The 27301-nt window shown below is 48.9% G+C and overlaps 10 protein-coding genes across 10 annotated transcripts; 4 read left to right on the forward strand and 6 right to left on the reverse strand.

Moving 5' to 3' along the window:
- Positions 1-529: 529 nt before the first annotated feature.
- On the reverse strand, positions 530-1315 carry K444DRAFT_474843 (uncharacterized protein; the record flags this gene model as incomplete). The annotated part of the gene is made up of 2 exons (XM_024872926.1): positions 530-1080; positions 1195-1315. Coding segments are annotated over 2 exons (672 nt in total), but the record flags the coding sequence as incomplete, so codon positions are not given.
- Positions 1316-2290: 975 nt separating this feature from the next.
- K444DRAFT_661200 (uncharacterized protein) lies at positions 2291-3388 on the reverse strand (the record flags this gene model as incomplete). The annotated part of the gene is made up of 3 exons (XM_024886553.1): positions 2291-3021; positions 3109-3276; positions 3343-3388. The coding sequence occupies 3 exons, from the start codon at positions 3386-3388 to the stop codon at positions 2444-2446; spliced, it is 792 nt and encodes a 263-aa protein (XP_024740022.1). The 3' UTR covers positions 2291-2443.
- Positions 3389-5405: 2017 nt separating this feature from the next.
- Positions 5406-6847, reverse strand: K444DRAFT_523413 (uncharacterized protein; the record flags this gene model as incomplete). Its single annotated transcript, XM_024874284.1, has 3 exons — positions 5406-5732; positions 5803-6665; positions 6724-6847. 3 exons carry the CDS (start codon positions 6845-6847, stop codon positions 5406-5408), a joined length of 1314 nt encoding a protein of 437 aa, XP_024740023.1.
- Positions 6848-7168: 321 nt separating this feature from the next.
- On the forward strand, positions 7169-8649 carry K444DRAFT_626868 (uncharacterized protein; the record flags this gene model as incomplete). The annotated part of the gene is made up of 3 exons (XM_024882719.1): positions 7169-7783; positions 7833-8311; positions 8364-8649. The coding sequence occupies 3 exons, from the start codon at positions 7169-7171 to the stop codon at positions 8647-8649; spliced, it is 1380 nt and encodes a 459-aa protein (XP_024740024.1).
- A 1411-nt stretch (positions 8650-10060) lies between these two features.
- Positions 10061-10910, forward strand: K444DRAFT_328677 (uncharacterized protein). Its single transcript, XM_024871933.1, has 2 exons — positions 10061-10638; positions 10781-10910. Exons 1-2 carry the CDS (start codon positions 10184-10186, stop codon positions 10791-10793), a joined length of 468 nt encoding a protein of 155 aa, XP_024740025.1. The 5' UTR covers positions 10061-10183; the 3' UTR covers positions 10794-10910.
- Positions 10911-11018: 108 nt separating this feature from the next.
- On the reverse strand, positions 11019-11511 carry K444DRAFT_626869 (uncharacterized protein; the record flags this gene model as incomplete). The annotated part of the gene is made up of 3 exons (XM_024882720.1): positions 11019-11176; positions 11259-11340; positions 11401-11511. 3 exons carry the CDS (start codon positions 11509-11511, stop codon positions 11019-11021), a joined length of 351 nt encoding a protein of 116 aa, XP_024740026.1.
- Positions 11512-15324: 3813 nt separating this feature from the next.
- Positions 15325-15886, forward strand: K444DRAFT_328703 (uncharacterized protein). Its single transcript, XM_024871934.1, has one exon. It carries the CDS (start codon positions 15500-15502, stop codon positions 15794-15796), a length of 297 nt encoding a protein of 98 aa, XP_024740027.1. The 5' UTR covers positions 15325-15499; the 3' UTR covers positions 15797-15886.
- Positions 15887-17401: 1515 nt separating this feature from the next.
- Positions 17402-19953, reverse strand: K444DRAFT_716025 (BcPLC2, phospholipase C; the record flags this gene model as incomplete). The annotated part of the gene is made up of 2 exons (XM_024888368.1): positions 17402-19429; positions 19477-19953. 2 exons carry the CDS (start codon positions 19951-19953, stop codon positions 17867-17869), a joined length of 2040 nt encoding a protein of 679 aa, XP_024740028.1. The 3' UTR covers positions 17402-17866.
- A 551-nt stretch (positions 19954-20504) lies between these two features.
- Positions 20505-21397, forward strand: K444DRAFT_610004 (uncharacterized protein). The gene is made up of 2 exons (XM_024879666.1): positions 20505-20699; positions 20763-21397. The coding sequence occupies exons 1-2, from the start codon at positions 20617-20619 to the stop codon at positions 20962-20964; spliced, it is 285 nt and encodes a 94-aa protein (XP_024740029.1). The 5' UTR covers positions 20505-20616; the 3' UTR covers positions 20965-21397.
- Positions 21398-24129: 2732 nt separating this feature from the next.
- K444DRAFT_661206 (uncharacterized protein) lies at positions 24130-25642 on the reverse strand (the record flags this gene model as incomplete). Its single annotated transcript, XM_024886554.1, has 3 exons — positions 24130-24917; positions 24966-25475; positions 25531-25642. 3 exons carry the CDS (start codon positions 25640-25642, stop codon positions 24130-24132), a joined length of 1410 nt encoding a protein of 469 aa, XP_024740030.1.
- Positions 25643-27301: the final 1659 nt, after the last annotated feature.

Raw genomic sequence — 27301 nt, forward strand, 5'->3', positions numbered from 1 at the left:
GTACTTAGCTGGAAGAGTCAAAGCCTAGGAAATTCAACGTCTTTGTCACTCTTTGGTTCCAAATATTCAAGGCTAGTAGGACTATCTACTCAAAAAGATAATTTTACATCCCAATTCAAATTCCAAGTTCTCCCACTCTTCTGGCTGCTTCTTTAGCATCTCTCACAGCATACCACTTTCTTCCAATAACGCTATCACAAGTAAATCCCCGCAAACCACTAGAATTTGTATGGCTTCCTGCCTCTTCTAGATCCATACTAACAAATACCTGATGCTGACTCTTCTGTGCCGCTTTCTAGATCTTATCCATCCTGACCTCGTCAGATTTTAGTAATCTCAGTTCGTAGAAGTTATATATCAATTGGTCCAGCCGGACCCATGTGAAACCCTGATATCCTTCTTCGTATTCGCGACCCGGCACCGGAAAGTCTGCTTCAAATGCAAGGACACGCATATTGTCCCAGCCTACTGATGCAGGTTGCAATCCGTCTTCGACAATAGACTCAATGCAAATGGGGTCAATAAGAAGAAAAGTGTTCGTGAGAAATCCTGCTTTAGCAATTCCGTCCTTGAAATGCCCTGTATATGTTATTGTGGGAGTGACATCGTCCCTTTTTTGGTATTCCTGCGGGTCTCTCAAGATTTCCTGAAAGGCTTTGCGAAGTATAACACCATTTGGGTAGTCATTGTCGCTTTCGAGGTTTGTTATTGGTGCAAGGATATTATTCGGCGCATTGTAAGGAAACCAACCCCACTTTGTGTCAATGATGTCTTTTGACCCGTTGTACATGAGTGCGTGGCGGAAGAACCCATCCTTGGTACACTCGAAATGATCAAGTCGTTGTGGGTTAAATTTCTGAACAGCGGCATCGTAAAGGCATATAAATCCCCAACTCTTCTTCTCTTGTTGATACAGATGTTGAATCCATTCTTTGGCATCCGGCAAGACTAGATTTGCTGCAGCGCGCAGCGTCTGACTTCTTGCCTCAATGTTACGCTTCGCACCTTCCATACTCCCAATCTTGAAAGTAACCTCATAAGATGCTTCCCCTTCCCACCCGTCAAGAAATTCTTGTTGACCTTCTGGGCCTGACTTCCTAAAAGCATCCATCAAGATATGGGTTTCCGTGATCGTTCTCGGTGTCCAGAACCGATCTGACAAGATCTTGAGTTCTTCCTGGGTAAGATTTTCACGGCTTGATTTCGCTTTCTCGATGAGCTGTTCGCGTGAGAGAATGGTTGCTGCACGAATGTTGGATGTTTCTAGGTCCTCGGTTGGGAGATCAAGGAATAGACGACGCTCAAATTCTGTCAACGTAGGTGGTGAGGCGAGACTTTTCTGCTTGAGCAATGGCCAGGCGGCAACGAAGTCTTGAAGAGGTGTGATGTTTCGTAACACTCTCATTGAGCTTGCCAGCATTGGCTCAACTGCGGCGGTGGGAGATGCCATGTGGGTTGGGTACGAGGAGGATGCTTCCAAACTGGGATGCGGCGGAAGGAAGTTCAGAGTGAAAAGGTGTAGGAAATAGGTTAAGGATCAGAAGGTTCTCAGCAGTTGTTGCGGTACATGGGCTCATAGATGGAAATTGATTGATTGATTGATTAATTATCTCATACACCTGGTGCACGCTTCCAGGAGCTTGGTCAGCCGCTAAGGTTACAGCAACTTGTAACGAGCTTGCACACTACGGAAAGCCGTAAGGATCACTCGTCAAAGTGGTTTCGACTCGAACTTTTAACTTATGAATCGGCACGTGACGTGCTCACCCACCTAAAATCGTAAACGCCTATCCACCACGCCTATGTAACCAATGAGATATGCTTATGTCTTGTACTCAGTAGACGGTCACTTTACTTCCGTAAATATGAGTGGCAATTTAAGCGAGCCCGCCAGCGCAGGTCTCTGGGGCTTCCATTTCAGGAAACCTGTGTAGGTCGCTTAAGGCCCTGTTTCGCAACTTTTGAATGCTACAGTGGAAAGAAATGCGCGAGAGGGTGGGTGGAGGTCAAATTTTGTAATATATCATATTTTGCATGCCTTTGATCCATAATATGATGGATTTCTTGTTAAATCTCTCTTAAATATCTGGTGGAATATTTGCTATCGCGGGTTTTTTAAAAGAGTGTTGCGTTTCTCAGAATCTCATAATGGTTGTTTGATATTTGGGTTTAATAGTCGCTCGGCATCCAAAGTCGTTTCAGCTCGACAACTTAGAGCGATGGGAACTTTCTGCTTTTTATAAGCGTGAATGGCCTTATCCCTATTATGCTGACGCTTTATATGATGATTAAATTTGCTCTGTGATACCTCACTGAACGCTATATCCCCAATATTTAGCCGAAAATATCTCAGATCACCTAGTACCACCCCCACTTTAGGAGGTTCCCCCACCTTAACAGCCAAAGACCGAGAAACAAACGGCGTCATCTTCCTTCCCATCGATCATACAACAAAATCGGAAAGAGGCACAACGATAACCTCATATTCAGCTCCTCCACAGCAGCACGCCAACAATATCGCAATCGGTATCAGAACAACTGCGAGCAAAAGCGCCACAAAACCGATAAACAAAATGGGATTCGACAACAGCCGACACCCAAAAGCCCCTGCCAGCAACCAAACTCCAAGGCCGAAACTCACGGGCCAGTTTATTGGATCCACGTTTGGTGTAGCAGCATAGGCGCCCGCGATTTCGTTCCTAAAGATGGAGTAAATCATGCACAAGGCAGAGAAGAGCGCACAGGCATCGAAGGCGAGAAAAATGAGTAGGATTTTACTGAAACCTGACTCGAGGGAGAGGCTGAGAGGGATGAAAGAAAAGCTGAGGATAACAGAAAGAATCAGGATGGCGCCGACAGCGTCTGAGAGGCGGCGAACAAGAGAGTGGTTGATGGACGCTGCGCTGGTGAATTCAGACGTGTTGGAAGGCGCGATATCGGCAAAGGTAGCTGCGGAGATGTTGAATGAATGTAGGAAGTTGCGCTGACAGTTTATGGTTTTATTCGTCGACCGACAAACGCCTGGTTGCACGTTAACAGTTGTCCTGACGAACTGGAGCAGAAGTGTGGTGGTGGTAAGTGTGAGGATACAGGCGAAACGGTACTAACCAGAAAGCCCAAACATGTAGATGTCCGGCACAGTACTAAAATTGCATGATGTGCAGTTGCTATCCATAGCATGCGTTAAGTTAGGGCCATCTGCTCGGTACAAATAATATTTCGATTCGGATGAAGTTCGACACCCTGATAATACGCAGATGGTTAAGCCTATTGCACCTAGCAAAGAGGTCAGCTAGTGTCAGTATCTGATAATCGAGAATAATAATGAGTGCCTCCACCTACCCAGATTGAATAGAAGGAACCAAGGATGAGAGGCAGAGAACTTCATTGTTTGTGTCGTGATTTTTATCAATCCGTCGTAAAGATCTAGTTCTAGCTCGGTTGCGCTCGTGAGTTCGTAAGTCGTGAGAGGCGTTAGAAAGTCGTCTTCGTGTTTTAAACTGAGGAAATTTCCCAAACTCCCTAGATATAACTAAAGGACTAATGTCAAAATGACATGAAATAAAGAGCATTAGGAATACCCATTCACTTTTGAAGGTTGGTATTACGGTATAGCATGTCCTACACGCGCCCTTGGCAGCAGCCACAATACTTATCTGCATCTATGGCGTTTTCCCGAGCGGCAACGAGCTAAAAATACTCACAATCAATAAACCAAAATTATGGTTATCGTTTGGCTAGCACGAATTCATTCAGGGTCGGCTTGTACCAAACAGGTACTTACCTATCCCTGACCCTCTCGAGGTCTATGATGAGAGCAGAACCTCTACAAAATAAGACATACAGATCCATAGGAAGATCTGCCGCCGGACATCCAAAAGCAGCTTGAGATATGGAAATGGTCCACATCGTATGTTTGCATCAGCAGAGAGTCCTTTAGGTTTACATTTACTTTGATTGAACCGACTATATAGCCTGGATTTATGAAACGTCGCTCTACGGGGCCATTTTTAGACCCTGGGGCTGTTTAAGGATATCTATTTCTTTTTGGGGATCCCTTTCTGGCTCCCTTTGTATAGCGAGTCTCTGCAGAAATTATGAAGAGCAAAGGCGCAATGTCTGAGGTGACAGAGGCGGGGTAGCAGCGAGAATCAAGAAATTGTATGGTACAGTCGCTAACAAAAGTCGACTTCCCCCAAACTCACTGTGAAAGTTTCAGTCCCTCTCGCTAAACAGGGACACCTCCAAGCGCCTTACCAGAAGAGGCTAGATGCTGCACAAGGCCTTGGCGAGCGACAAGTAGCCCGCATTTGGGCATAAAAAGATTGTTCGGTTCGGCCTTTCGTCTGGTGCAGACGTCGAGGCAAAAGCTGGTTATTTTCATACAGCAGTGCATGCGGGGTCATACAATAGCCACAAAGGCGTAACAAGAATACTTTTGGAAGCGGGGGCAGATATAAATGCACGGAGTGACAGTGTAGGGACTGTGTTATACGAGGCAGAGAGACGAGAACAATGTTCGTCAATGCTTAACATGCTCGCCAGCACGGAGTTGAAGATCTCCCACCTATCGAACCGTGTGTTGAAAGAGAGACAGATTCTGACGAATGGAACTGGGAAGAAGATCGCCCACTTAACGGATCGTGTATCGAAGACAATTCTAAATATCGGACTGGGACGAGTCGATTCAGATTCTAGCAGGGATCCAGAAATGAAGGCAAGCTCTGGCCAGGGAGGTGACCCCAACGATCGCGAACAACGACAGAATCCTTTCTAAAGTTCATCATTCGGTCCTCCTGGAGGACACGGTGGCCAACAATTTCAGTTCTAATTTCTAGGCGGAGACGGAGGTGAATTCTCCTTTGGCTGGGCTATGTCTGAGATTGATAGTAGGAGATTCGGAATCCTAACAGCGCTAGGTCGTGGTCGTGGAAAGGACTTCAAAACTCGATAAAGCGTGGCTACCACAGTACAAAAGCCACCAGTCGGACAAGCAGCTATCAAAGCAGGATGATGATTTGGAGGACTGGACATCTGACCAGTGGGAGAACATTGGAGGGGCCTTGCTCCGCGAAGCAAAAGGATTCGACAACTTGATAGATTACATTTGATGCTGTCGCGAAGAAAGCTCGATCTTACATGCCGGGTGCCGACGGAGGTGCTGCTTCAAACTATCGAACGCACATGCCATCTCCGTGATGCTGCCTCGAGAGAATCCAAAATTCAAGAAGTAAACATGACATTCAAAAATTCCCAGTCACTGAACTGGTCCACAAGTAACCTTTCGTATTCGTTACCACTGAGTTCGTGACGTATTATTGGTACAGTTTCCTCCCAATCCAGATATTCCGTCCCATGCGCCTATTCCAATATTACAATTTTGGAAACGCCAGAATCCCATTCCATCAAAACCTGTCTTCTTTACTTGGACTCCTATGCCCTTTGCTCGGACTCCGCTCCTCTTTACTGGGACTTCTATTCCCCTTGCTCGGACTCCTCTGCCCAGGCGTCTGGCTCGGCATAATTGTTTGATATGTTTGGCCCCCATATACATCATATCCCATTGTATGCTGAGGTGTTTGGGGCGGCGCACCCCATTGAAAGTTTTGTTGGTGCTGATTGGGAGGAAAGAAAGGTTGCGCAGGAGGTATGTGTGACACTTTCGATCTGAACATGCCGAAGGCGAGGTTGTTGACCAGGATGCAGACCGTTACAATCAACACAACGAAGATCTGTCACTGTGTGTGAGCTGGATTTCCGAGCCAACCTTGGAAGGAGCCATAGGGGGAAGGGTAGACATACCATAGCCTTGTAGCTGATCGGCTCGATGAAGCTGTTGAAAATATGGGCGAAAGTGTGTGCGCTCACTCTTGCTCGACCAATGCTATTCGGATCCCGGTTCATGCAATGTTCCCAACTTTCGCAGGGTATCTGGAGTGCCGGTAACCTTTGATTGCTCCCGCACCTGTTATCCACATAGTCTCTGGCACATCTTACAGTCTCAGCAAGGACGAGTGCACGCTCGTCATCCGAAGCCTTGTCGACATCAGCCCGCACAGTCATCCAGAATGTGTAGATACCGAACACCGTGAGCCCTGCGATGAAGAAATTGATCGCCATTTGTGCGTAGATCGAGAGGACGTTCGGCAGGTTTGGGTGCGATTCGATGTAGTTGAAGGTAGACGCAAACCAGCCTTCCTTGGACTCTTGCTTTGACTGCTGTCCTCCACTTCGAGGGCGAGATTCGTCGCCATCTGACTCGGAGTCGGAGCCTTCCCGGTGGCCCCTGACCAAGGCATAATCCCGATCTATTCTCTTTCTTTTCCTAACTTTGTTTATTATCGCATTTGCGTATTTCCCCCGCCGCTGCTCTGCCCGGCCAGGGCTGCTTCCTAGAAAGCTCGACCCATACCTTCCGAAGATAGGCTGTCTCACTGTGCCCCCGTTCGTAAATGCAGTCATTGTTTGGCCAGTCTTCGGAGGATCTGGTGTATCCTCTGCGTCTGCGTTGTCTGCTGGGGATGATTCGGCACCAGACACTTCGGAGAAAAGCTCTTGGTCAAAGGGTTTCCGTGGTGTTGTGAAGGATGGATTGCGGAATTGTGGTGCTGGCGCGGACGATGCGGCTATGAAAGAACTAGAAGTCTGGTTGGATTCGAATCCCTCTGCATTGAATGTTAGCTTGTCACCTTTAGGAATTCTCCCATGGATCTTAAAACATACGCTTCTTGCCATGCTGTGGCTTGAATTGGGGAAAGGGAGACTTGGGATCGGTCGGGCCTTGAGTCTGCCATTCCCAGTCCATGGGACTTTCATGCGAGCGTCTGGATTGAATGTTGTTGAACATGGCGAAAAGGCTGTATCGATAAGAAGGAAGGAAGATGTTGTGGCAAGACGTCGTGCTGCTTCCAAGTAAATAAACAATCAGGCCTCGGATTTAAGGTTCAGCGCTAGTGAGCCTTGGCTCGAAAGTCAAAGTGAACGGCAACATCAAAAAGCATATCAAGCAGGCAGAACAATCATCCTTTTCCTCCTCAATCGACATCTTGGTATTCACCACGTCCTCGAACCCAGACGCAACTTTGAGGTTCTGTGATTATCTTTGCGCCACGAACCTCCTCTCGCTAACTACAACCCCTTCCGTGTTCACTCCTCCGCTTCTACGACAATGTCGGACTCCGACGCAGACTCACAGCCTACCACGCCTCTTCCAGAAGCTGGCGACGATTTGGGAGACCCAAACAGACCAATGTCCGAAGATCGAGATACCCCTCCTCCACCCGCAGTTAATCCTGATCTTGATATGGACAACGCTGAGAACGACAACGATGATGACCTCTCTGACAACGAATCCGAACTGTCTGAAGTCGACGAAGCTGAGTTCGCTGAATTCGATCCTACAACGGTTGCCTTGGAGGATAGGCCCTTGGTCGGAATCGATGAGGATATTGCTCGGACCTTGAAGGCAGGAAAGCGGAAGCGCGCAGACAAAGATGGCGATGGCAGGAAGCCAAAGGAGGCCAAGCGTGACAAGAAGAAGAAATCCCGCCGTGATGACGACGAGGATCCTGATGGAGAGTTGGTGGATGGGAAGAGAGTGAAGAAACCAAAACGAATTGATGGGGAGAGGAAGGATAGGGATAAGGCCAAGGAGCGGAGACCTGCTACACCCGAGAATGAGGAGAATTTGACACCGGAAGAGAGGAGACGTCGGGCGTTGGATAAGGCGATGGATGCTGCGTTGAAGAATCCCAACAAGAGGAGACGCAAGAAGGATGAAGTGGTGTGTACAATTTATCCGTGTCTTGGGATTAACGCTAATCCTCCTCTAGGATCTAGAAGAAGCTTTCGATGATGAAATCGCAGCCCTGAAGATTCGGATGGAGCAAGCTTGCGAAGCAGACAACTCAGCCCGTGAGAAGGGTCAGCCCGCCATTCATAAGCTCAAGATGCTTCCCGAAGTCGTTGCCCTCCTTAATCGAAACACCGTGCAACATTCCATCGTCGATCCCGACACGAACTTCCTCCAATCAGTCAAGTTCTTCCTGGAGCCGCTGAATGATGGCAGTTTGCCAGCATACAATATTCAACGAGACCTATTCTCTGCCCTGACAAGATTACCCATCGAAAAAGAAGCCTTGTTGAGTAGCGGAATCGGCAAGGTTGTCCTGTACTACACGAAAAGCAAGAAGCCCGAAATTGGCATCAAGAGAACCGCTGAGCGGTTGTTGGGCGAATGGTCACGACCAATCTTGAAGCGAAGCGATGATTACAAGAAGCGGAAGGTCATTACGAAAGAGTTTGATCACCAGTATGCGCTCTCTCTTTCTTCACTACCTTGGACATCACTAACAAATCTACAGGGCCGCTCAACTTGCACTTCGTCCTTCCGGAATCTCATCATCCCAGATGCCGTCATCACAACGAGCAGGCCTCTCCCAGCGTGACATCGAACGAGAACGTATTCTTGCCCAACCCATCAGAAGCAATAGAGCTCGGATGGAAACTGCCAACACCAGTTACACCATTGCACCACGAAGCAATTTCGATGCTAGCAAAGGCTTGGACCCTGCTTCGAGACCGATCGGCGCCGGTGGTATGGAAGCATTCAGGAAGATGACCGCGAAGCAGGGAAAGAAGAGATCCTGATCGGTCTCCTTTCCAGAAATTCTTTTGCATCTGCATAACGATCGTTATTTCTACTAGTTCTTCTATAAACCTGCTGACTGGGGCTGGAGATTCGGTGGGAACGGTAAAACTGCATATTTTCAGCGCGGAGTTTGAGGCAGAACATTTGTTGCAGGAGAGTCAATAAATCCAAGATATTTGCGTTTTTCATACACTGCTTCGTGCTGCGATCCAAACAGCTTGAGTGCTTCTGATGTGATATGATCTCTTGAGGCTCTCATGTGTTGTGGCCAGTGCCCGAGTTACTCCGGTCCGTCGTCGTTTTCAGATCATTAGAAAGATCTCTGAACATGTCGATATCCATCTCAAACTCAACAAGATTCGAAGAATGGTCTTCGTCAAAACCCGCGGAGCACTTTCAATTCCAGCTTTTCCAGCAGGTCTTTCGTTATCTTCGTCTTCAACGTGGCATGATTAGAGCCACGTTGGCACAAGTACCCTATCTAATTGCAAATGATAGCCACAAGACCAAAAGACAACAAAACCACATCCGGGGAGAGATAGCGCATATCAGACATATGACTCCAAATCACGACACTAAGCTTTAGGCCCATGATATGGGCTTAAATAAATGCTCTGATGCAAAAAGATTTCCATTCCGAAGGCCTCGCCCCTTGAACCCTTATTTCCAGCAAGATTCGCTTTAACGAAGCTCTCTTTTTCACTGCTTAGATTGAAATAGGGAGTTTTCGTCAACATTCGAGGGGGCGTAGCTCAATGGTAGAGCTCACAAGAAACATCAAACGTAGGCCAAGCGCGACTTGGACTGCCGAAAGGTGGATCGGTTGCTGCAGGATTATGTCGGGGTTCGAATTGCGGTATTGAGTTGGTTCGTCTCTAACCGTCTCGAATTCATGATTCTTTGTTTTAAAGTGGAAATGGTCTTTTTGTTATTGCCATAAAGGAGGCGAGTCACGTGTCACTAAGCTTCGCTCTGACCCTAGATTAAGTTTGAGCACCTTTTGCATGGATTTTAAACTAGAAAGACATGGACTTTTAATCGAATAATGAATAATAGGGAATAGAGGACACAAAGAATGCAGGGACAATGTTTTTGACGGTCACGGGACATCGGAGCGGAAAAACGTTCGGTCCGATGTTGACTTGGGCTATCCTCGTCCCTGCCAGAAACAAAATTTTCTTCCTTAACATCGAAATCTGACATCGCGAGATCTTCACGATACCCTCACGATAGCCCTCACGACACGCCCATTCAATTTCCCTTCTTCGAGAGAGCTGCCCCGCCATGGTATGCGCGCGTCTACCATGACGTCCGCCAAACACCCACGCTCACCGTGCCCGTGCCCGTGCCCGTGCCCCCGTGCCCTTCTCAGGATTGGTTGAATTTGGATTAGATTTTCGGGGATTTTCTGGCTGCAGGGTTTTCCTTCGTGTCGGCAATCTGTCAGAAACCAATCGATCTTCGTCGATAACCTTAAGTAGGCCAATTGACGAAGCCCTTGCGGGAGGGGTTGATTGTTGTTTGGAGCGATTCATGCATTCTACGCTGTTGGGACGCCATCTTCCGAGTAGCGCGTCTTTTGAGCAGCATCGATCAGTATCGAGAAGACATGGTTCGGCAGTGATTCAACATCCAGTTTTAAATACTGGCCGATTGGACAAGCACTTTGAGTGGTTTTCGGAGATGCCTCCTTGCTGTCAGTGTGAGCTGTCAGTTCCGAGACGGTTCGAGGTCCAATCTTTGCCCTGTTGCATCATGCTTGTGTTCCCGCACTATTTTCTCTCGACCAGAGATCTCGATCTACCGACAGCTCTAGACAGCGCGGCTCCGCTGGGATCCAGATTCAAGGAAAGGGGGATAAGACATGGCCTAAAACGCTCGCTCGCAGCTGATTCTGCGCTCCCGTGTCAGAATCTCGGAGTACATAAGGGCCGGCTTTCGCAGTTTGAGCTTTCGGTTTCGGACATGTCGATTCAAACTTCTTCGCAGTAAGTTGAGTTTTTCAAGAGCTTCAAGATGCAAAGGCGATGCGGCTTCCTGGACTTTGGATGAGCATGTCAGTGATTCTTTAACCGCATACCTTGTAGCATGTGGAGTGCAACGTGCCGCCTGGCCTGACCGACCCAACAGCTTCGTGGACTAGTTCGCGGATTAGTTCGATTCAGATAATAACACATGTCGCTCGATGCTCACCAGATGTTCTGGGTCTCGATGCGTCATCAGATCACGCTAGCAATGCCCAAACGACGTGTGAATAGAAAGGTGGTTGATAGAAAGTAAGTATACTGCAATCCCACGCCGTCCTTGGAATCACTTCTAAGATTAAATAGCACATGCTTTTCCCAACTCGCCAAAAACGACCCATATATCAAAACCGATGGCCCGGTACACCATCAGCGAATCTGGTCCGTCTGGTGATAAACCCATCATCTTCGCAATTGGACAAATCAATGTATTCCCAGACTCGCAATTGCCGGTCAAGCACACTGCTAATCTCGATGCCAGCACCGTCACCCTCGAGTGTTTCTGTCGATTCCAGTTAGCTTCGTTATTCCCATTCACTTGATCGAGGGTTCATACTCGGAATCCAATACTCAGCAGTGGGTACCGCAGTAAGAGCAGGCTCTTCCTGGGATGACCCAGACCTCTTGTCCATTCGCAGCACAAGTTGGGCATCTCACTCCTGTCATCTATTTGTCTGTCAGCTCGCAATTCATATCTAATGTTTTTTGGTGAGAGAGTTTACTTACAGGAACACCCTTGATACTCGGGTTTGGGAGTGGCAATGGTCCACTTCGGTGAAACAGAACATGAGGAGTCTCATGGCCTGGAGCTTGGCGTGGGGTGGATTTGCGAGTCATCTTTCTGATCTTTTCGCCTGCAGTGTTTTCGGAGATACGGGTAGGGAGATGTTAAATGTTCTTGGCTGATAGGTTGAACGAAAGTACGAGAAGGCTGAGTCGAGGGCGAATGATCTGAACCTTGGCTGAAGTCAGACCTGGGATGGACACGATATATATATACCCTCCCTCATGTGTAATTGGTGGTCGCGAGCGATCTGAGAACTTCGCTCGCACAATTTCAGAGTCTTGCAGGAAGCCTTTGGTTCGGTCCAAGGAAATTAGCCCAGATGGATATTGCGGCTATCTGCCGATTGTGGAGGTCACTAGTCTGCAATGCAGCTCCTTTGATCCTACGGTCTGCAGCCAGGCACTAGACTGTTGGCAATGCTACGCTGCACTCGCAATCGCGGGGTGAAACAAAACATAAATCAAGGACCAAAGCTGGTGGTGGAGACATGACCATCATCTCACGCGCAAGGCAGAGGCAACCGAGATCGCCAACCGGAGGCAAGCGAGTGGAGAGCTGAAGATGTCCTAGAGGATGGGTGCGGCACCGTGGACGCAGATAACCGGGTCGACTTCTGCAAGGGTGGGACCGATGTGAAGATGCCGGGTCGATTCATTCTAGGGGTCTGAGGTAGGTAATCGTCGGTTAGGGGCGCACACGGCCTGATACGTCACAAATTTTCGGCCCACAAACCCTTTTGAAGATGATCTTCGTGAGCAGTTTACTTTTCCGCACGGGCGGGAACGCTTGACAGGCCCCCTTGGGTGGATCTTCGCTACGGCCAGATTTCCAGCCATTTGGAGGGGAATCTCGTTTTGCCTATCTTCCAGAATGGTGGGTACAAGGATTAATCAACGGCATCGAACGGCGTCTTTGCCCGGCGGACAGGGGATCAAATTTACAGATGGTCTAGCATTACTTTGGGCATTTTTGTTTTTCAAGTGGAGAGAAACGAATGTCGCGGCAATGGCAAGACGAAGTGCAAGATTCAAAGTTCCGTCCTTCGAGGAGTTGCCTTGTCCGAGAATGTCCAAAGTTGCGAACTCTGCCTCCACCTTCGATCAACGCGGGGGTGGTGAATTTATGCGCTGTGGGTCGAAGAGTGTATGTCATTCAGTTTGTCATTTGCTTTTTCAGGACTCCTTGACTCGGGAGCCGGGGCACGTCCTGAGCATGTTTCATGCACGCGACTTACTCCTAGCAGCACTTTTTTACAAGTCGAACCCGATTGAATCTAGCATAGGGCTCTGTCAGATCTATGCCGGCGTATGACAAGGGTCGAGGCGTCCTACTCCCCCTCCCCCCTAAATGTTTGCTAGCGGCCTCCACTGCCCCAGTTTTCGATAAGGTACGATTTCTGAGTGGTTCGAGCACCTGGTCAACCCTTTACACAGGGCAAAAAGTGGTCTGTGTATCAAGGCAAGGGTGCGCGCAGAAGGTTCAAGAAGGCTTTCTGCCCTAGCAGTGGCTCTCAGCCAGCTTAAAAGGCACTTCCTCACTGGCTAAACACCCTGGATTCCTACCCGTACCTATACCCAAAACATACGCGCTAGCAAACATTTAGGGGGGGGGGGAGTACTTCGTATCATATGTCTGAGCTGGCTTTGTGCCTCCGCATTGGTAACTTCGCGGAGGGGGACCGTGACACAGTCCAATCAAGGTGGTGCCCACCACCACTTCGATAACTCGACCGAACACGAGAAATTTGCATGGCCAGACTGGGTTGCAGCGCTCCAAGCGATGAACTAGAGAACTTCACTTGGAATGATATTTTGTGCGTGGGGAAGCACTCTTCTCCGACGATTTTGATTTATCGAAGAGCAATCTGTGTTCCTGCGCAGTGCGCACTGATCATGCAGAGGCGATCAGAGATCTCCAATTTGACGAGCTGTGGTACCGGGTCGCGCTAGTCGACCCACGGCCGATCTGTCACATTCTCGCGAATGAGAGGCGGAACGACATGGGGCTGTCCTCAGCCACTGGAAGGAATCTCGTCAACTTATCTCTCGTCCTCTTACAAATCTTTGCCAGAGAGGAATCCCACATTGGGAGACTCCCTTGCAAAATCAGCGTGTGGCTTACCTCTGTTGTCACCCGGTTCCTCTCAACCCTGCAGGTGAAAGTCTGTGCTTACCGGCAGGACGGGCCTGCTGCAGCATGTAGAACTGCATGGTGGCTGAAATATCAGACCACAAGGATCAGTTCGGTTCTCATGGCTCGTGAAGGAAACCATTATTCAACAGGATCTTGTTTGTTCGATTCCCGCACTTGAAATGGTATGCTGAGCTTTAAAAACAGAGCCTTCACGCCCAGGTCCCACAACTCGCTTTGATGCCTTCTCCTGAGAGCACCCGCCCGACTACGCCGCTAGGAGCGGGCGCCCATCGTCTCGAAACGGGACCTTGCAACTTCAAGAAGACCTCAGAGGCGGCCAAGAGGCTTCTCGATTCGGTCAAAGGCTCCGGTTTACTTGTCTTTGATGTTATTGTTCGCGTATCCACTTCAAGGTTCTCTCTACTTGGACGGCGGACTCCAACGGCTCGGGCTGTCAGAAAAAGAACTTTCAGCTTCCGTTGCCCTCTCGTTCGAAGGGCTTTGGCCCGAGTCCGGCCCGGGGAAAGCTACCCCGGTTTCCACCTTGCGCCGTGCCCCAAGATTTTCAGCCGAATTGAGTCTGTCTCCCCCACTCTCGTCCATGAAAAAGCAAAACCGCGTGGGCAAACGTGCACCCAGATCTGAAATGCAGACCGGAAACTCTTGATACTCAATGCCACCGGGTATTACCGTATTCAGATTTCTTTGACTCTGCGCCAGTTGCGCCATAAATCTGGGATTTCCAGTGGCTTCCACCGTGCAGGCATGTCTCAGCCGACCCGGGGACTCGGGAACAAAGCGCTTCCAAGGGTCGGGCAAGCGAATATCCTGTGTAACAGCGGCATAGGATGACATTAGCAGCTGATCTCTGATTCCAGCCAAGATTTTGCAAATCGCATTTTCTTCTTTTGACCCCCGCAATGCCTGTCCCGCCCTCGCGCAGCATCGAATGAATGGCAACACTACGACCAGGGTCCAAAACAGAAGCATTTCTGCCAGCGGAATTTCCCTGCAACTTCCCTTCCTCCCAAATCCTCCGAAATTCTACAACTTGGGTACGAAAATTTGAAGCTGGTCAGTATTTCTTGACTCCAGTTCCACGGACACGCCGGCAGCTCAACCCGTGTAACACCCGGCAATCTCCCCTGCTGATGTGGTGAATAGCACGCTTGTTTCTCGACGGCTACCTGCAGTCCTAACACTTCCACTCCTACTCAACGAAATGGGCAACTCGAGTCCACACTCCTGGGGACATGGGCTAGTCTAGACTCTCCCCAAAGGTTACATCAATAGCCTCTTTCGACTTCTTGATACCGTTGGCAGTGGTGTTGTGTTCGGTGCATGACCTGAAGAATGTTACGGCCTCGCACGAACATGGCAACGGCCCGCCCGCGGGAAGTGCATGCTGCCATCGTCATTGTCATTGTGCGAGCGCAAGTTGAACTGAAAGTATGGCAGAGATCAACTGATTCGTGGTTCGTGGTTCCCCCCTTAGCATGTTCTTCCTACTTTCCTGCATGTCTGCAAATGCACTCTGGCACCTGTAGCTGGTGACAAAATTTATTGTTCATGTTATTGCATACTCTTTTTGGGAGAAAGAATTTACTCTAAGGAGATTTGCGGAATTCGAGAGGCGAAATCACCTCCGATCGAGACTTGAGAAGCTTGAGAGATGATCTTCTTTTGTATTCTAAGATTATTTCCTGTACTGAGAAGTTACCTTAGACTATATTACTACCCTTCATCTTGCCGTCTTTCTTCTGCGTGCTGGATGAATTCTAGAACTAGATAATTACATTTCCTTCCCTTGTTGCACGCGAAAAAGCCGACCAATTCGCAGTTCCACTGTCCGAGGTTGCAAAACCCGGTCGGTGGATCTCAAAGATTCGGTTTCCTTCCTGCAACATGCTCACCACCTCCCTCTATCTCTGCAGATTTCGTTGCATCTTACTTTCAGCCGGCATCGCAGCTTCAGAATCTGCGGCTCATGAACATGCCGCCAACTCAGCGTCTCACAACAGGGATCATGCGACCCGTTTGACAGTTCGTGCTCCATCAACATGGAGTGCAGCCGGCACGCCGTGCCCTTCAGTTCCGTTTTTTCATCCTTTTATGTGCTGCGGAGATGCCTCCGCAGTACTTTCCCATCGTATTGTACACCCATCAGCCAGAGCGCGATACTATGCCTTGTTGGCATTGTGAGCTGCACCTTTATGATGTGTTGCCTGCCACTGCATTCCATCAAACCTTCTCGCCGTACACACTACACCTCACAGCCAAACCCCAAAATCTAGACCTCCCTCTCCTCCACTCTCCGGGAAACGCGCCAAGCGTTACCAGTTCGTACAACTTTGTGTACTGTAACTATCACGTGCAGCAATGCATCTTCTCGAGCATAACGTACCATCAGGAACCACAAGATTACAACGGAAATCCAGACCTTTTCAGTCCTGCTGCTCTACGGAGATAGCTCCGAATGTCTCACGGCATGCGATGACACATCTCACATCTCACATCCCACCAACCTTCCATCGTGCATACAATCTAGCTTGCATCTCGCAAGTCCGAAATTTCCTTCTGCCCCCGAAAAACGCCCGAAGATCTCTTGTACTGCGTCGAGGAGCAGCACGAAAATCTTTCAAGCTTTTCCCATAAGGAATATACATAAAAATATATCAAGATATAGCCGAAATCGTATTATATAATATATATTATAAGCTAAGCTATTATTCTTAAAACAAAGTATATTTTACAAGTCACTAAATATATAAGTTAATTAGTAAGTTTATTTAATAGAAGAGAGCCTTTACATAGTTACACGCAAAATCGCAGCCACGTACCAGCCACCGGGTTGACCTCTCATAGCCCACCGATCTCGCATCTCGCATTGCACCCCCCCATCTTGCGTCTAGGAAATTTCCGAGTGCGCTTCTTGAACGACAATCCCTCACTCCTGCAAGCATCGCTCGTCTTGAGCAGCAGTGCGGCACAACATCGAGATCGGCGAATGAAAGGTGCCCGCGCTTTGGCCTTCTCCACGAGGTTACATAGAGATACCACGGACCCGGTCACGGTGCTCTCTCCCCCCGATTTCGGGTATGACGCAACAGCTTGACATCGATCTCGCATGATAATGCAATGTAACCTCACCCTTCAAAGCCAACAGGACAGGAGAAAAGCAAACAGAACCGCAAACCGCGAACTGCTCTTGAAGCGTTCCTGCCACGACTTGCTCCAGCCCCGCATGTGACATAACACACACAGTAGGACGAACTATCGTGATGAGGACGTTCTGGACAACGAGATCGAGGTTGGGGACGGGGCGTTTTGAAAGTCAAATATCGGTCGTGTTATCACATTCAAAAAATAGAACGCGTTCAGTCAACCATTCGTATTCTCCAGCTAGCCATGCCGAACTACCCCGTTCCATATTGCATCGCATGCCAAACTTCCCCTTCCATCTGTGCTGTAATATTCCAAAAATATAATGCCTTACCAAAACAAGATCTAACGGCAAACTCAGGTATGATGATATCCAAAAACGCCTGCCTGCCTTGGGTATTCCTCTGCTCCCACATTTGAAATAACGAATCCAAAAGCCAGCGCTCATCACAAATACAATTTTTGCATCTCGTGCCGCTATGCTTCCAACGCCCCCATCTCATCTCCTTAGTGTCTCCTTCTCATTGCTCGCTCGCCCAAACTCACGCCATATCTGTGCTCGCTCACGCGCAACCGGATTCCTTACATCGCAACCACGGGAATAATTTTCACATTCTCCACCGGCCTAAGACTCTTCTCGATCTTGACGAAAAGCAGCCCCTGCGTCGCCTGCCCCTTCATATCCATCAGGTGCACGAAGCGGTACCCCTGCTGCAGGCGATCCAGACGGATGCATGCCCACGCACACGCGGTGTCCTTGGCATACTTTTCGTCTTCGACTTTGAATCTATGTGGTACCGAGTTAGCAAGAATCAAGAAAAGAGGGAACTAAAGGAACAGAATGATGGGAGTGAAGGCCAGAAAGCGTTGCACGGCATGGCAAGATGTTTTCGTGAAGGGGAAATCTAGGGGAAAGTTGAGGAAGTTTGAAGCGGCCTCCCGTAATGTTGAGCAGGGAACCCGGGTCCCGGAACGGATCGTCTCGTCAGGAGATCCACATCAGCCCTTTTCAAGGGACCGACCAATGCAACACGGCCCGTCGCGGCGCTAGGGTAAATTCAAAGAGGAGTTGGCATAGACCACAGGTAAGGAGTACCCGGTCCTTGGGATTCACGGCGGTGTGGAATATGCAATGCAGGCCGCTTGGCTGATTGGGTGGCAAACCCAGTTGATTCGAGCAGGCGAAAACGCCAAGATGGGTACGTACCTGATGAAGCTTAATTCTTCCACCACCTTCTCCACCGTTCGGAACGTTAAGACGTGTCCTTCTTCCCCAAAGTCTGGGTGGTCGCCTTTCCGATAGGGCGTCTTCTGCTTGTAGTCTGTGGGGTCGACGGGTTCTTTCTTCTTAGCTTCATCCTTGTTTCCTTCGTCCTTCCTAGGAATCTCCGGCTTCTGCACATGTAGATCGCACTTGATGTACGGGTGGAAACCTCGTTCTGTCTGGTTCGCCGGGATGGGGATGTGCTGGCCCGCGTAGACTGTGATCTTCAAGTCCAGTGCTTTATATTGGATTGGCTCATTGGGATCACTGCGGTAGCCCGGAGGTTTCAATACCCAGCCATTCTCGTCGGCAAACATTCCTTCGTTAAGCATCATGCCCATATCGCAATTCTGCCAGTTGAGCGCAACCATCTGCACGCCTTTTCGCCAGAAACCTGAAGGATCGAGGTTTGAAGAGTCGATCCGGAAGCCTGCTGGGTACGCTCGCATGAAGAAATCGCGGTTGTGAGCGATCAGCTGTTCCTTCTTCGTTTCGTGGAGTTCGTTGATCATGCCCTCTCCGATTGAGAACACATGCGGTGGCTTTCTAGCCGACTTTGCTTCGAAGCTTACGAAGTGCTCGCTGTGAGTATAGATCCCAAGATTGCTGAGCCTCTCGCAGATCTTGACCTTTTTCTTCTGGGTGCTCCTCTCGTCCTCTGACCCAGACTGGCCTGAATCGCCGTCCGTCCGTGACTTGACTGGAGCCAGTGAGTTCGTAGAGGGTGATGGGACTAACTTGTCTGAAGTCGCCTTCTTCACCTTGATAAGAATCTTGTTTAACACTTCTTCAAGCCTCGGGAGTCGCTCTTCCGGATTGCATGCCTCGTGGGCTTGATCGATGAGAAGGCCTTTCCACTCTTCCTGCATGATATCGACCATCTTCTCTTGTTGTTCAACATCTGCATGGACTTCCAAGCTTATAATTATCGGCAGATTGCTCGTCAGGAAAGCTGTTTCTCGAATAGTTCTGCAGACAGCTCTGAAGCCAACTGGGGCGGTCAAAGTCCATCCATGTAGAACCAATGGTTCGCCACTTCTCATTGATCGTACAGAGGCAGGCCTCTTGCCGTTTGGGCTTCCGACTTCGAGCGAATTCGTGGTCGCTGGTCGTCCACGTTGCTCAACCTGGTTCTCCGGGTTGGAATACGAACTGGAATGACTTCCTAAGCCCGACCTTTCCATCTTCTCTACAATTTTGGCCTTTGCGCTGTCAAACTTCTCTTCGGCTTTCTCCAACGCAGCCGCAGCACGACTTGACATCGTGCTCCCAGATATAGATATATGCCTTTTATGTTCCCCTTTCGTTTCGGAGTGTGTGCTGGGGGAGCGCGAATGGTTCGATTTGCTATCTGCTGGTTCTCCATTGTGGACATCAATCTCGATACAGCGACATCCGCGAGTGAGTACCTGCTAGTAATCAGCAATTGAATTCATGGGCATAATGCCAAACCCACATATTTATAAGCTTCGGTTGAGCTCTTCGAAGATAACTGGTTTCCGGATAGGTAAGTATTGTGACTGCTGCTGATGAAATAATTGCTGAGAGGCCTGCTTAAATCTTTGCTCTCCACATCAACCTCCCCCAGAGCGTCGAAGCCATGATGCATATATATGACCTGGAGAAATTCTTCGCATTTGTATTCCTCATGTTCCAGCTCTATTGGCTGAGCTTGAACAGTCGCAAGCCATGTTTCGAATCGTTGACGAGTCAGAGTGGGCTCCTCGCCCCGTACATCGTCGTAGACTCGTCGTAGATGATCTTGGATCGCGTGTGAGAAGTATACATGATGTGTAGAGGCAGTCTGGCTATTGTTTTTGCTCGGAACTAGGCTATGGAGGCCGTGTGTGCCATTTGTGGGAGACATCATCGTCGACATGGCCACGAGCTTGTGCATGGAAAACTGCTTTCCTGGGGGAGCAAGGAGAGGCATCGCGATGGAGGAAGCGGTCGTATTTGACTGCTGGCCATGTCAGCGAATGGCACCACAACCGGTCCACGTCGAATGCAAGATGATTTTTGCCCTCCCGAGAATTCCTGTTTGCCAGCCCTGTGAGACAGCCGTGCTGCAGGCGTACCTGATTCCCGCCCAGGATTGCCTGACGTTGATGGGAGGAGAGAACCACTGACCTTCGCGCGTAATTGAGATCCAGAATCATGAGGAGTTTATTGTCATGCGATTCGTAAATTAGAGAAACTCTTCCGGAGACGGTGGGATGGTTAAGGAGGGATTGTCAAGAATGAGTGCGAGGCTTTGCTTTCAGCTGCTTAGCTTCAGCCCCCAACAGATCTGCTGGCTGCAAACGAGAATCGAGTCGGCGGGTTTCAGGAACCGACTCGTCAGCAAACAATAAACAAATCATCGCCCCATCCATTGGAGGCAAATGCGCGAATACGGCGATCAATAAATAGAGGTTCTTGTTTGCAGAAGTGTGCCTTGCTGTTTTCGTCCCTCTGTCGCGGTCGCCCCGTGGCGGGGAGAAGGCACGGCCCGAGGTTCATCCGAGCGCACTACCTAGAGCGACTTCCTGGGGATTCAACCTATCTCACTTCGTCAACACTACACTTCACCAGTTTTTGCACAACACCATCCACGATGGCAGCAAAGCCACAACGTGAGTCTGAGCAAGAAGTCCGGTCGTGGGGATTCCTACACGTGTTCACCTGGTCCGATGGCCCGTAAGTCTGCCTTGGGAACATAGCCCCAGTGCCGAGACACAAAGGGCTGATTGTTTGCCACAGGAACGCCCACTACAGTCCACACTCCCACGCTGGCTTGACGACACATCTGATCCGCAAAGGACAGCTCACAATGACTTATCCAAAGGAGAAAGGTTCCGAGAAGAAGACATACACTGTGGGCGATCGTATCGACGTTGAGGCTGGTCGTGTCCACGAGGTGTGGATGGGACCTGAGGGCTGTACCTACGTCATTGGAGAATGAGACACGAACCGAAGAGAGAAAAAGTTTAGAAGGGATGAGTATGAAGAGGATGCATTGGGCTTGCCCCAGATTTGCGATTAAAGAGAAGAAGAGAGGCGGCTCCACATGACATACCAAAGTCACATGACTCTCTTGCAAGCAACACGTGATCGCTGTGGCATACCCTTGTCATAACTAAGGTATACGCAGCTACGTAAGGAGTTGCTGATAGGACTACTATGCCTTTGAGCTCTCGAGAATAGGCGTGGCCTACTCATTTCGACCTTGTGAGAAGCTTCTCCGGCAATGCAGCATTCAGCCCTCTTTCCTACCGATCTCGTCTTCATCCCGCCTCACACACCAATTGAGCACGGCATCTGATTTCAGCAAGTCTAGAACGTCCAGTGGCCATCATGAGATGCATCTGAGCTGAAAAGTCTCGATCTTTCCGGCTGCTATAGAACGCCTGTTAAGTAGAGTGTTCACTGTAAGAGAGAGAATTTGTGCTGTTTTATGTGGTGCAGTGACGCCAGCAGCCCTTACAGCGAAACTGGGTTCAATCTCAGGTGTCTGCATGAAGGACCCGAACTAAACAGAATGCCAATGGGTAAAATTCGTTTGCGGCAACAAGAAGCGAGAGATCTGAACGTGCTCGTGACATGAGAAAGCATATATCGTCGCAAATGACTCGCAGTATTTGCTCGATGGTTCAGATCTGGACTTGATTTCATCCAGAGTCATTGCTTCCCCACGCTCTGAAAGACCTACTTGAACCCCAAATTCTTCCTAGGCTATTTCAATTACTCTCAACCTCAAAATTCCAAGGGAGGGAAAGTTGGAGGAGCGAGAGCAGGAGGCGAGGTCGCCGCCTTTGAACTTGGGCTGATCGTCGGCGACCTCCTCTTTGGATATGATGCCGAAAGCAACCAGCCCCGCGTCGCATCGTTTTTGTCCTTCGCAGCCGTACCAACCACAGCTAAAACTAGGACATGCCATTCGAGCAACGTTCCAGCCAGCGGTAGCCGGAACGAGAAATCCTAACGACCGTTAGTCCAAAGCCGGTTATGGGCTGGTCCAGGAGAAAACAAGAATCTCTGAAACGTTTCTCTATCCCTCGACCACTGAGCAGACTATCGAAAGGAGCTTGGTCTGCGGCTCAAATATTAGGAGGATCTCCAAAAGTCAGTGACCTTGAACAACCAAGTTGATTCCACAGATATGATTTACTCTCTCTTCTTCAAGTATATGTATCTGAATGATATCAAATTTTAGTAAGAAACGGCGAGAATATACATATTGAATACACTTTCCAGCCAAAGGCCGAAATCCTCCGTGAGTTTTACCGGAGTTCGGATCACAAGTTTCCATGGTAGTTGTAACTAGATTCGTGCATTCATCCTTCGTAATGGTGGCCTTGCTACCACAGTTATTTTCGGCTAGGGCGCCGTACCAGTACTCAGCTGACAGCCAAAATGCATAGTAAGTAAGGATACATTGTTAGCGGTACATTTCCAGGTCTGATTGGTTGCTGATTATCCTGCCTTCCATCGACGTGCACCACGCGTTTGCAGAACTGCTTACACTGGGATTGCCATCTGGATCTCGCTGGGATGGCAGCCTAGTCAGCTTTTTACCATGTTACATCAGTCTCATCGGGATCATTGGCCAGGCCATCGGCAGTAAATTTGGGAAGCGATGCGAATATCTCAGCGATTTTCTTCTTCTCTTCGACTGAACCTGACGGATCTTGTAATGCCATTAAAGTGCATCCAGGGTCCTCGCCAGGCCTTACACAGTTGCAGTCTTTCCACCTACGATTGTTATTTGGATCCTGATTCAAAAGTAGATATATTAGAACATGAGATGTTTAAAGAGTAAGACTTGTACTTACCCCTTGGCACTTTCTGTTTCTGTTCAAACTTTCCCCGCACTCATCGCACTCGAGAATCTTCGTGATATCTTCAACACCAGGCAATTCTTCTTCGGGTGTACAGTCACAACCGGGACTTTCTTTGGTGCATGTCCTGTTTTCAAAGGGATCGTAATTAGTATCTGAGCACTTTGGCTCACGGCTTGCTGTTGGGCAAGTTGTAGAATCACAGGAACAGTTAGCAGAGCTGCAGACCAGAAGTAAGTAAGTTCCCTGCCCAGCGCAGTCTGAGCAGATCTGCCGTGGACCAGGATATGTACTATCATCTGAGTGAACATCTGCTTCTTTTGGAGCCTCGAGAATTTGCTCGGCTGTAACGGTATCTCCGATGAAGCCTATATAGGATGTAAGCAAACCGGACAGACAAAATGGGGGAGGAACGATTGACCTTCAAGAAACCCAAACGACTGCAGCAGCAGCCTTGACCTTAGCTGTTGCTGTTTGCGTCAAGCTGAGTGTGGTTGTAATTTGTTGACGAAGTGCAGAATAAGATGAGTCACCACAGCTTGAGCTGACGATAGGTTGTGCGCCAAAATCTTCAGCGCATACAGCATTGCCGCGTGCGAGGAGAGAATAATCGGATTCATTCCTGCACTTGAACCAAATATGAAGCCTTATATTAAGGCAAAAGGGAGGTAGTGCAGCCAAAGCAGGCTTGTCATAGATGTTTGGAGCAGCATCGGTAACAGCAGCTGCATAAATCGAAAAACAGCGGGAGACACCACAAGGCGGTAAAAGCCCTCAAACGTAAACTAAAGGCTAAAGCCCGGGCTCAAAGTCCCAGGGCCGCTGCCTTCTTAAGCAGAACTAGAAGAAAACCAACAGCGACATGAAGGTTTGTGGGGTTTGCTCCTTGAAGGCAACGGCAAAAGCAAAAGTCGGGAGAAGTGGAAGGTTATAGTCTGTTACTCTTTTTTGCTCGTATCTCTTACCACATTTTATTGGCCTATGTGGACTCCTTAAAATACTTCAAACCACTCCGCCACCCAACCTTTTCTGACCCAACCTTCTTTTCTAGAACAATTGACAGCCCTTCATGCGACGTCCTAGCAAAGTCGTGCAATCCAAATCTAGTCTCGCTATCGCGAGCTATCACCGTATCTGACTTTAGAGGTATGTTGGCACCAGATACGAGAAACAAGGTTGAAGCGACCTCAGGTTCTCTTACTCTTATAGCTCAGGCCATGCCGGCTGATCTCAGTATCGTTCGGCGTTCAGCTACTTCATTTGCAACCTATCTCTTTGTCCTTTCAAGGTCAAATGCTTTCTTCGCATTCAAAAGAACTTTGACTCTGATACATCCTATCGAATTCCTCCAGGTTTCTTCTATACAGTATGTCCTGCACGGCCACTGGCAAAAGCCTTGCTTCGAAGTTGTTCTTGTTAGGCCGTTCTTTGATAACATGTTCCTTGACTTCAATCGCAGCCTTTCCAGATTTAGTGCAAGGCCGAGTCCAAACAGCCCCTTGACCAGATTCAGATTTGTCTATAAATTTCCACCTCGGAACCGTCACCATCTTCAAAGCCGTCCGAGAGTCGAGTGCCGCTGGAAAATAGCCTGCTCCGGGCTGGTCGATGAGTAATTTGATTGATGGGTGCATTGTTTCATTGGTGGTATACTCCTCTGGCCTCGAGAACTTGTGGGATCGCAATCTTTTATGATAAGAGCCTGGCGTCCGCAGTAGCAGACTACCACCAGCAACGCTAAGGTTGTACAGAAATCCTGTTGGGTCGTTCTCCCTGGCCACACCCCATTTCACATACTCTTTGATTTCTCCAAGTATGTTCCTCGATGCCTCCTCGTCGAAGGTTAGCAACCCATCCACCTGGTCACACATCCAAGCTAATGTAATGTCTTCGATGGCAAGATGGTCTCTTGACAAAGGGCCTGCAACGCCTCCCCCTACCTCACCATGGAATCCGGGAAACCAGCATTGCTTCAACTTGACCTTATCCTTGAACTTTGGTTCCAGATACCAGATAGCTGGATTAAATGCACCTCGATGTTCATCCAAAGCCAGCGCTTGAAAAGCGTGATGGACTTCTACGATAAGTCAGTCAATTCTCCATATCGTCCTCCAGTATCACTCACTGTCGTCTAACGCCGTATTATAGAACTGGTACATCTTATTAAACCCAGTACACCTCGTAAACCAACTCTCCGGCAGCCCCAAACTGCCCACTGTCTCCCAAACGCCCTCTACGCAAATCTTAACCGGGGTAGGCTTAGTCTTGACCCTCGTCCTCGGCATCATCCTTCCCATCTCAGCCCCCCTCCCGCCACCTTTCTTCCTATCTCCATCCTCTTCCTCTTTCCCACAGTCAGTCCACCCTCTTAACTCTTCCCACCGGCTCTGATTGCTGAACTCAACCCCACCACTTCCCCGTGAGCTCGCAAGCCAACACCTAAACAACCCTGGAAACAACTCCAAATCCTCCGGCTTCAGTACCCCTAATGTGGTGAGGAAGCGACCTAGTGCTCGAGCCGTGTATGCCCCACGCGAGTACCCGAACAAAAAGATTTCATCGCCGGGCGTGTAGTTGGTGCAGATGAAGTGGTAGGCCGAGAGGAGGTGGTTTTTGACGCCAACACCTGTGATTCCTACACATTCCAGAGATGATTAGTTTTTGATTTGGGGGATTGGAGGGGAAGGAACCTTGGTATATCTTATCCAATTTGTTCATTGCACCGGTCCCGACGCCTGACTGGTAGTAGACTACTTGTGCGATTGGGAATCCATCTTGGGTCTTTCCCTCACTAGCGATCATTCGTGAAAGCCGGGCAACGTTGGAGGGGATCGAGGGACTGCCTTCGTCGGCGGAGTCCCACTAGGTAACGGGGGAGTCAGCAATTGCTCAATTGGGGTTGTTTCGGGAGAGGACATTGTCTTAAGGAAAATCTCATGAAACAGTCACAAATAGGAGGGGTTTCTCCCCCAACACCTACGGTTCCGTCTAGGCAGAGGATTATTCGTTTCGGCATCTTGATAAAAGGGATGAGAGTAGCTATTACGGAGTTTGGGGAGAAGGAGATAGGCAGCAAAGAAGAAGGCAAAAAGAAATGGGGAGCAGGGGAGCTAGAGAGGAGAAATAAGAGTGGTCGGGGGTACATGAGTTTTGAAGGCCATACAGGGATACTCTTCATACCACCTCAGTGGGCTCCAGGTATGACCTCGGATATTGTTCCATACTGATCATGGAAAACCCCACATATATCCCCGCCTGATGTGAAAAGGCTCTCTGCGCGGGAATTTCATGGCTCAAACTGTGTCTGCGTGCCTTCATCAGTACCTTTCAATCCACAACGTGCATAAATCTGGTTTCAAGGTACAGATCATTTGGAGAGCATTTGGGCTGGAAGTGTGGCAAAATGACAAGTAAGGCACGTGGATATGTCGTGTGGCTTTGGTCACGAGGTTTCCGCACTTGTGTTGCACGAGGTCGATGTTGGACCTTGAGGTGAAACAAATACTTTCCAAAATTAAAAACAGAACTTCTCTTGTTCTCAACTCAAGGCGAGGATAAGCGCAAATAGCCTGTTTGTCGTTGCTACTCGCTTTCGATATCCCTTTCTCGAATTGAATCGAATGTTTATTCGGGCCCATTTGTTCAGGAGTTCGAACCGAGTTTCAAGGCAAGACTCGCTAAAGTTTGCCATGGGCCAGTGGTGGCTACCGTGAGCAGAATGCTCACCACGAGGGATCAGCAGGTAATTGAAGTTGAAATTTGAATTGTATAGGAGGAAATTTCAATCTTGGAAATATAGTCTTGTCTGCCACTATCACACAATGCCTGAACCGCCGATACCTGATGTCTGCAAAACCTAGAACACGACGGCCGCCACGGAACTGACTTTACTTTCGTCTGCACACCCTGAATATTTGCTCCACCCTTTGGTCAACAAGCTCTCAAACTAAACTAACTAAATCTGCACAACCGCATGGTAATTATTCATGTCCCGTGTGCAGATTTTGGTGTTCATTTTATGTATTGTGGAGTATTTGAATCCCATTCTGCTGTAGTGTCTTCACTTCAGCGTCAGGACCCCAAATTGGCCCCTTCCAGCACGACTCTCATCCATGCAACTGACACCCTGGTGTCGTCGTAGTCGTACTGGGGCCTCTTGCTGCCTGCCTCGACCAATAAGGGATAAGGATGCATTTTCAAGTCTGCGAAAATCGTTTCAGAAGCCAATTAAAACGAAGGACGACGATTCCTTCGCTAGAGCCTCTTACAATTTAAGGTTAACCCTCGCACTGTGGAAGGCGCGAGATCATACGGCTGGGATTAGCGATTGGTGTTGCTAGTTTTCTCCTCATGGATGTGGAGATTGCTGGCGGGTCCTTCGCCGTGACGTCGTATAATCGTATTGCATGCCAATTAAGTAAACAACGAGGCGGCCATGCAAGGACTTAGTTTGCTCTTCGT

This window comes from Hyaloscypha bicolor (assembly GCF_002865645.1).
Source record: "Hyaloscypha bicolor E unplaced genomic scaffold K444scaffold_52, whole genome shotgun sequence".
Lineage (NCBI taxonomy): Eukaryota > Fungi > Ascomycota > Leotiomycetes > Helotiales > Hyaloscyphaceae > Hyaloscypha > Hyaloscypha bicolor.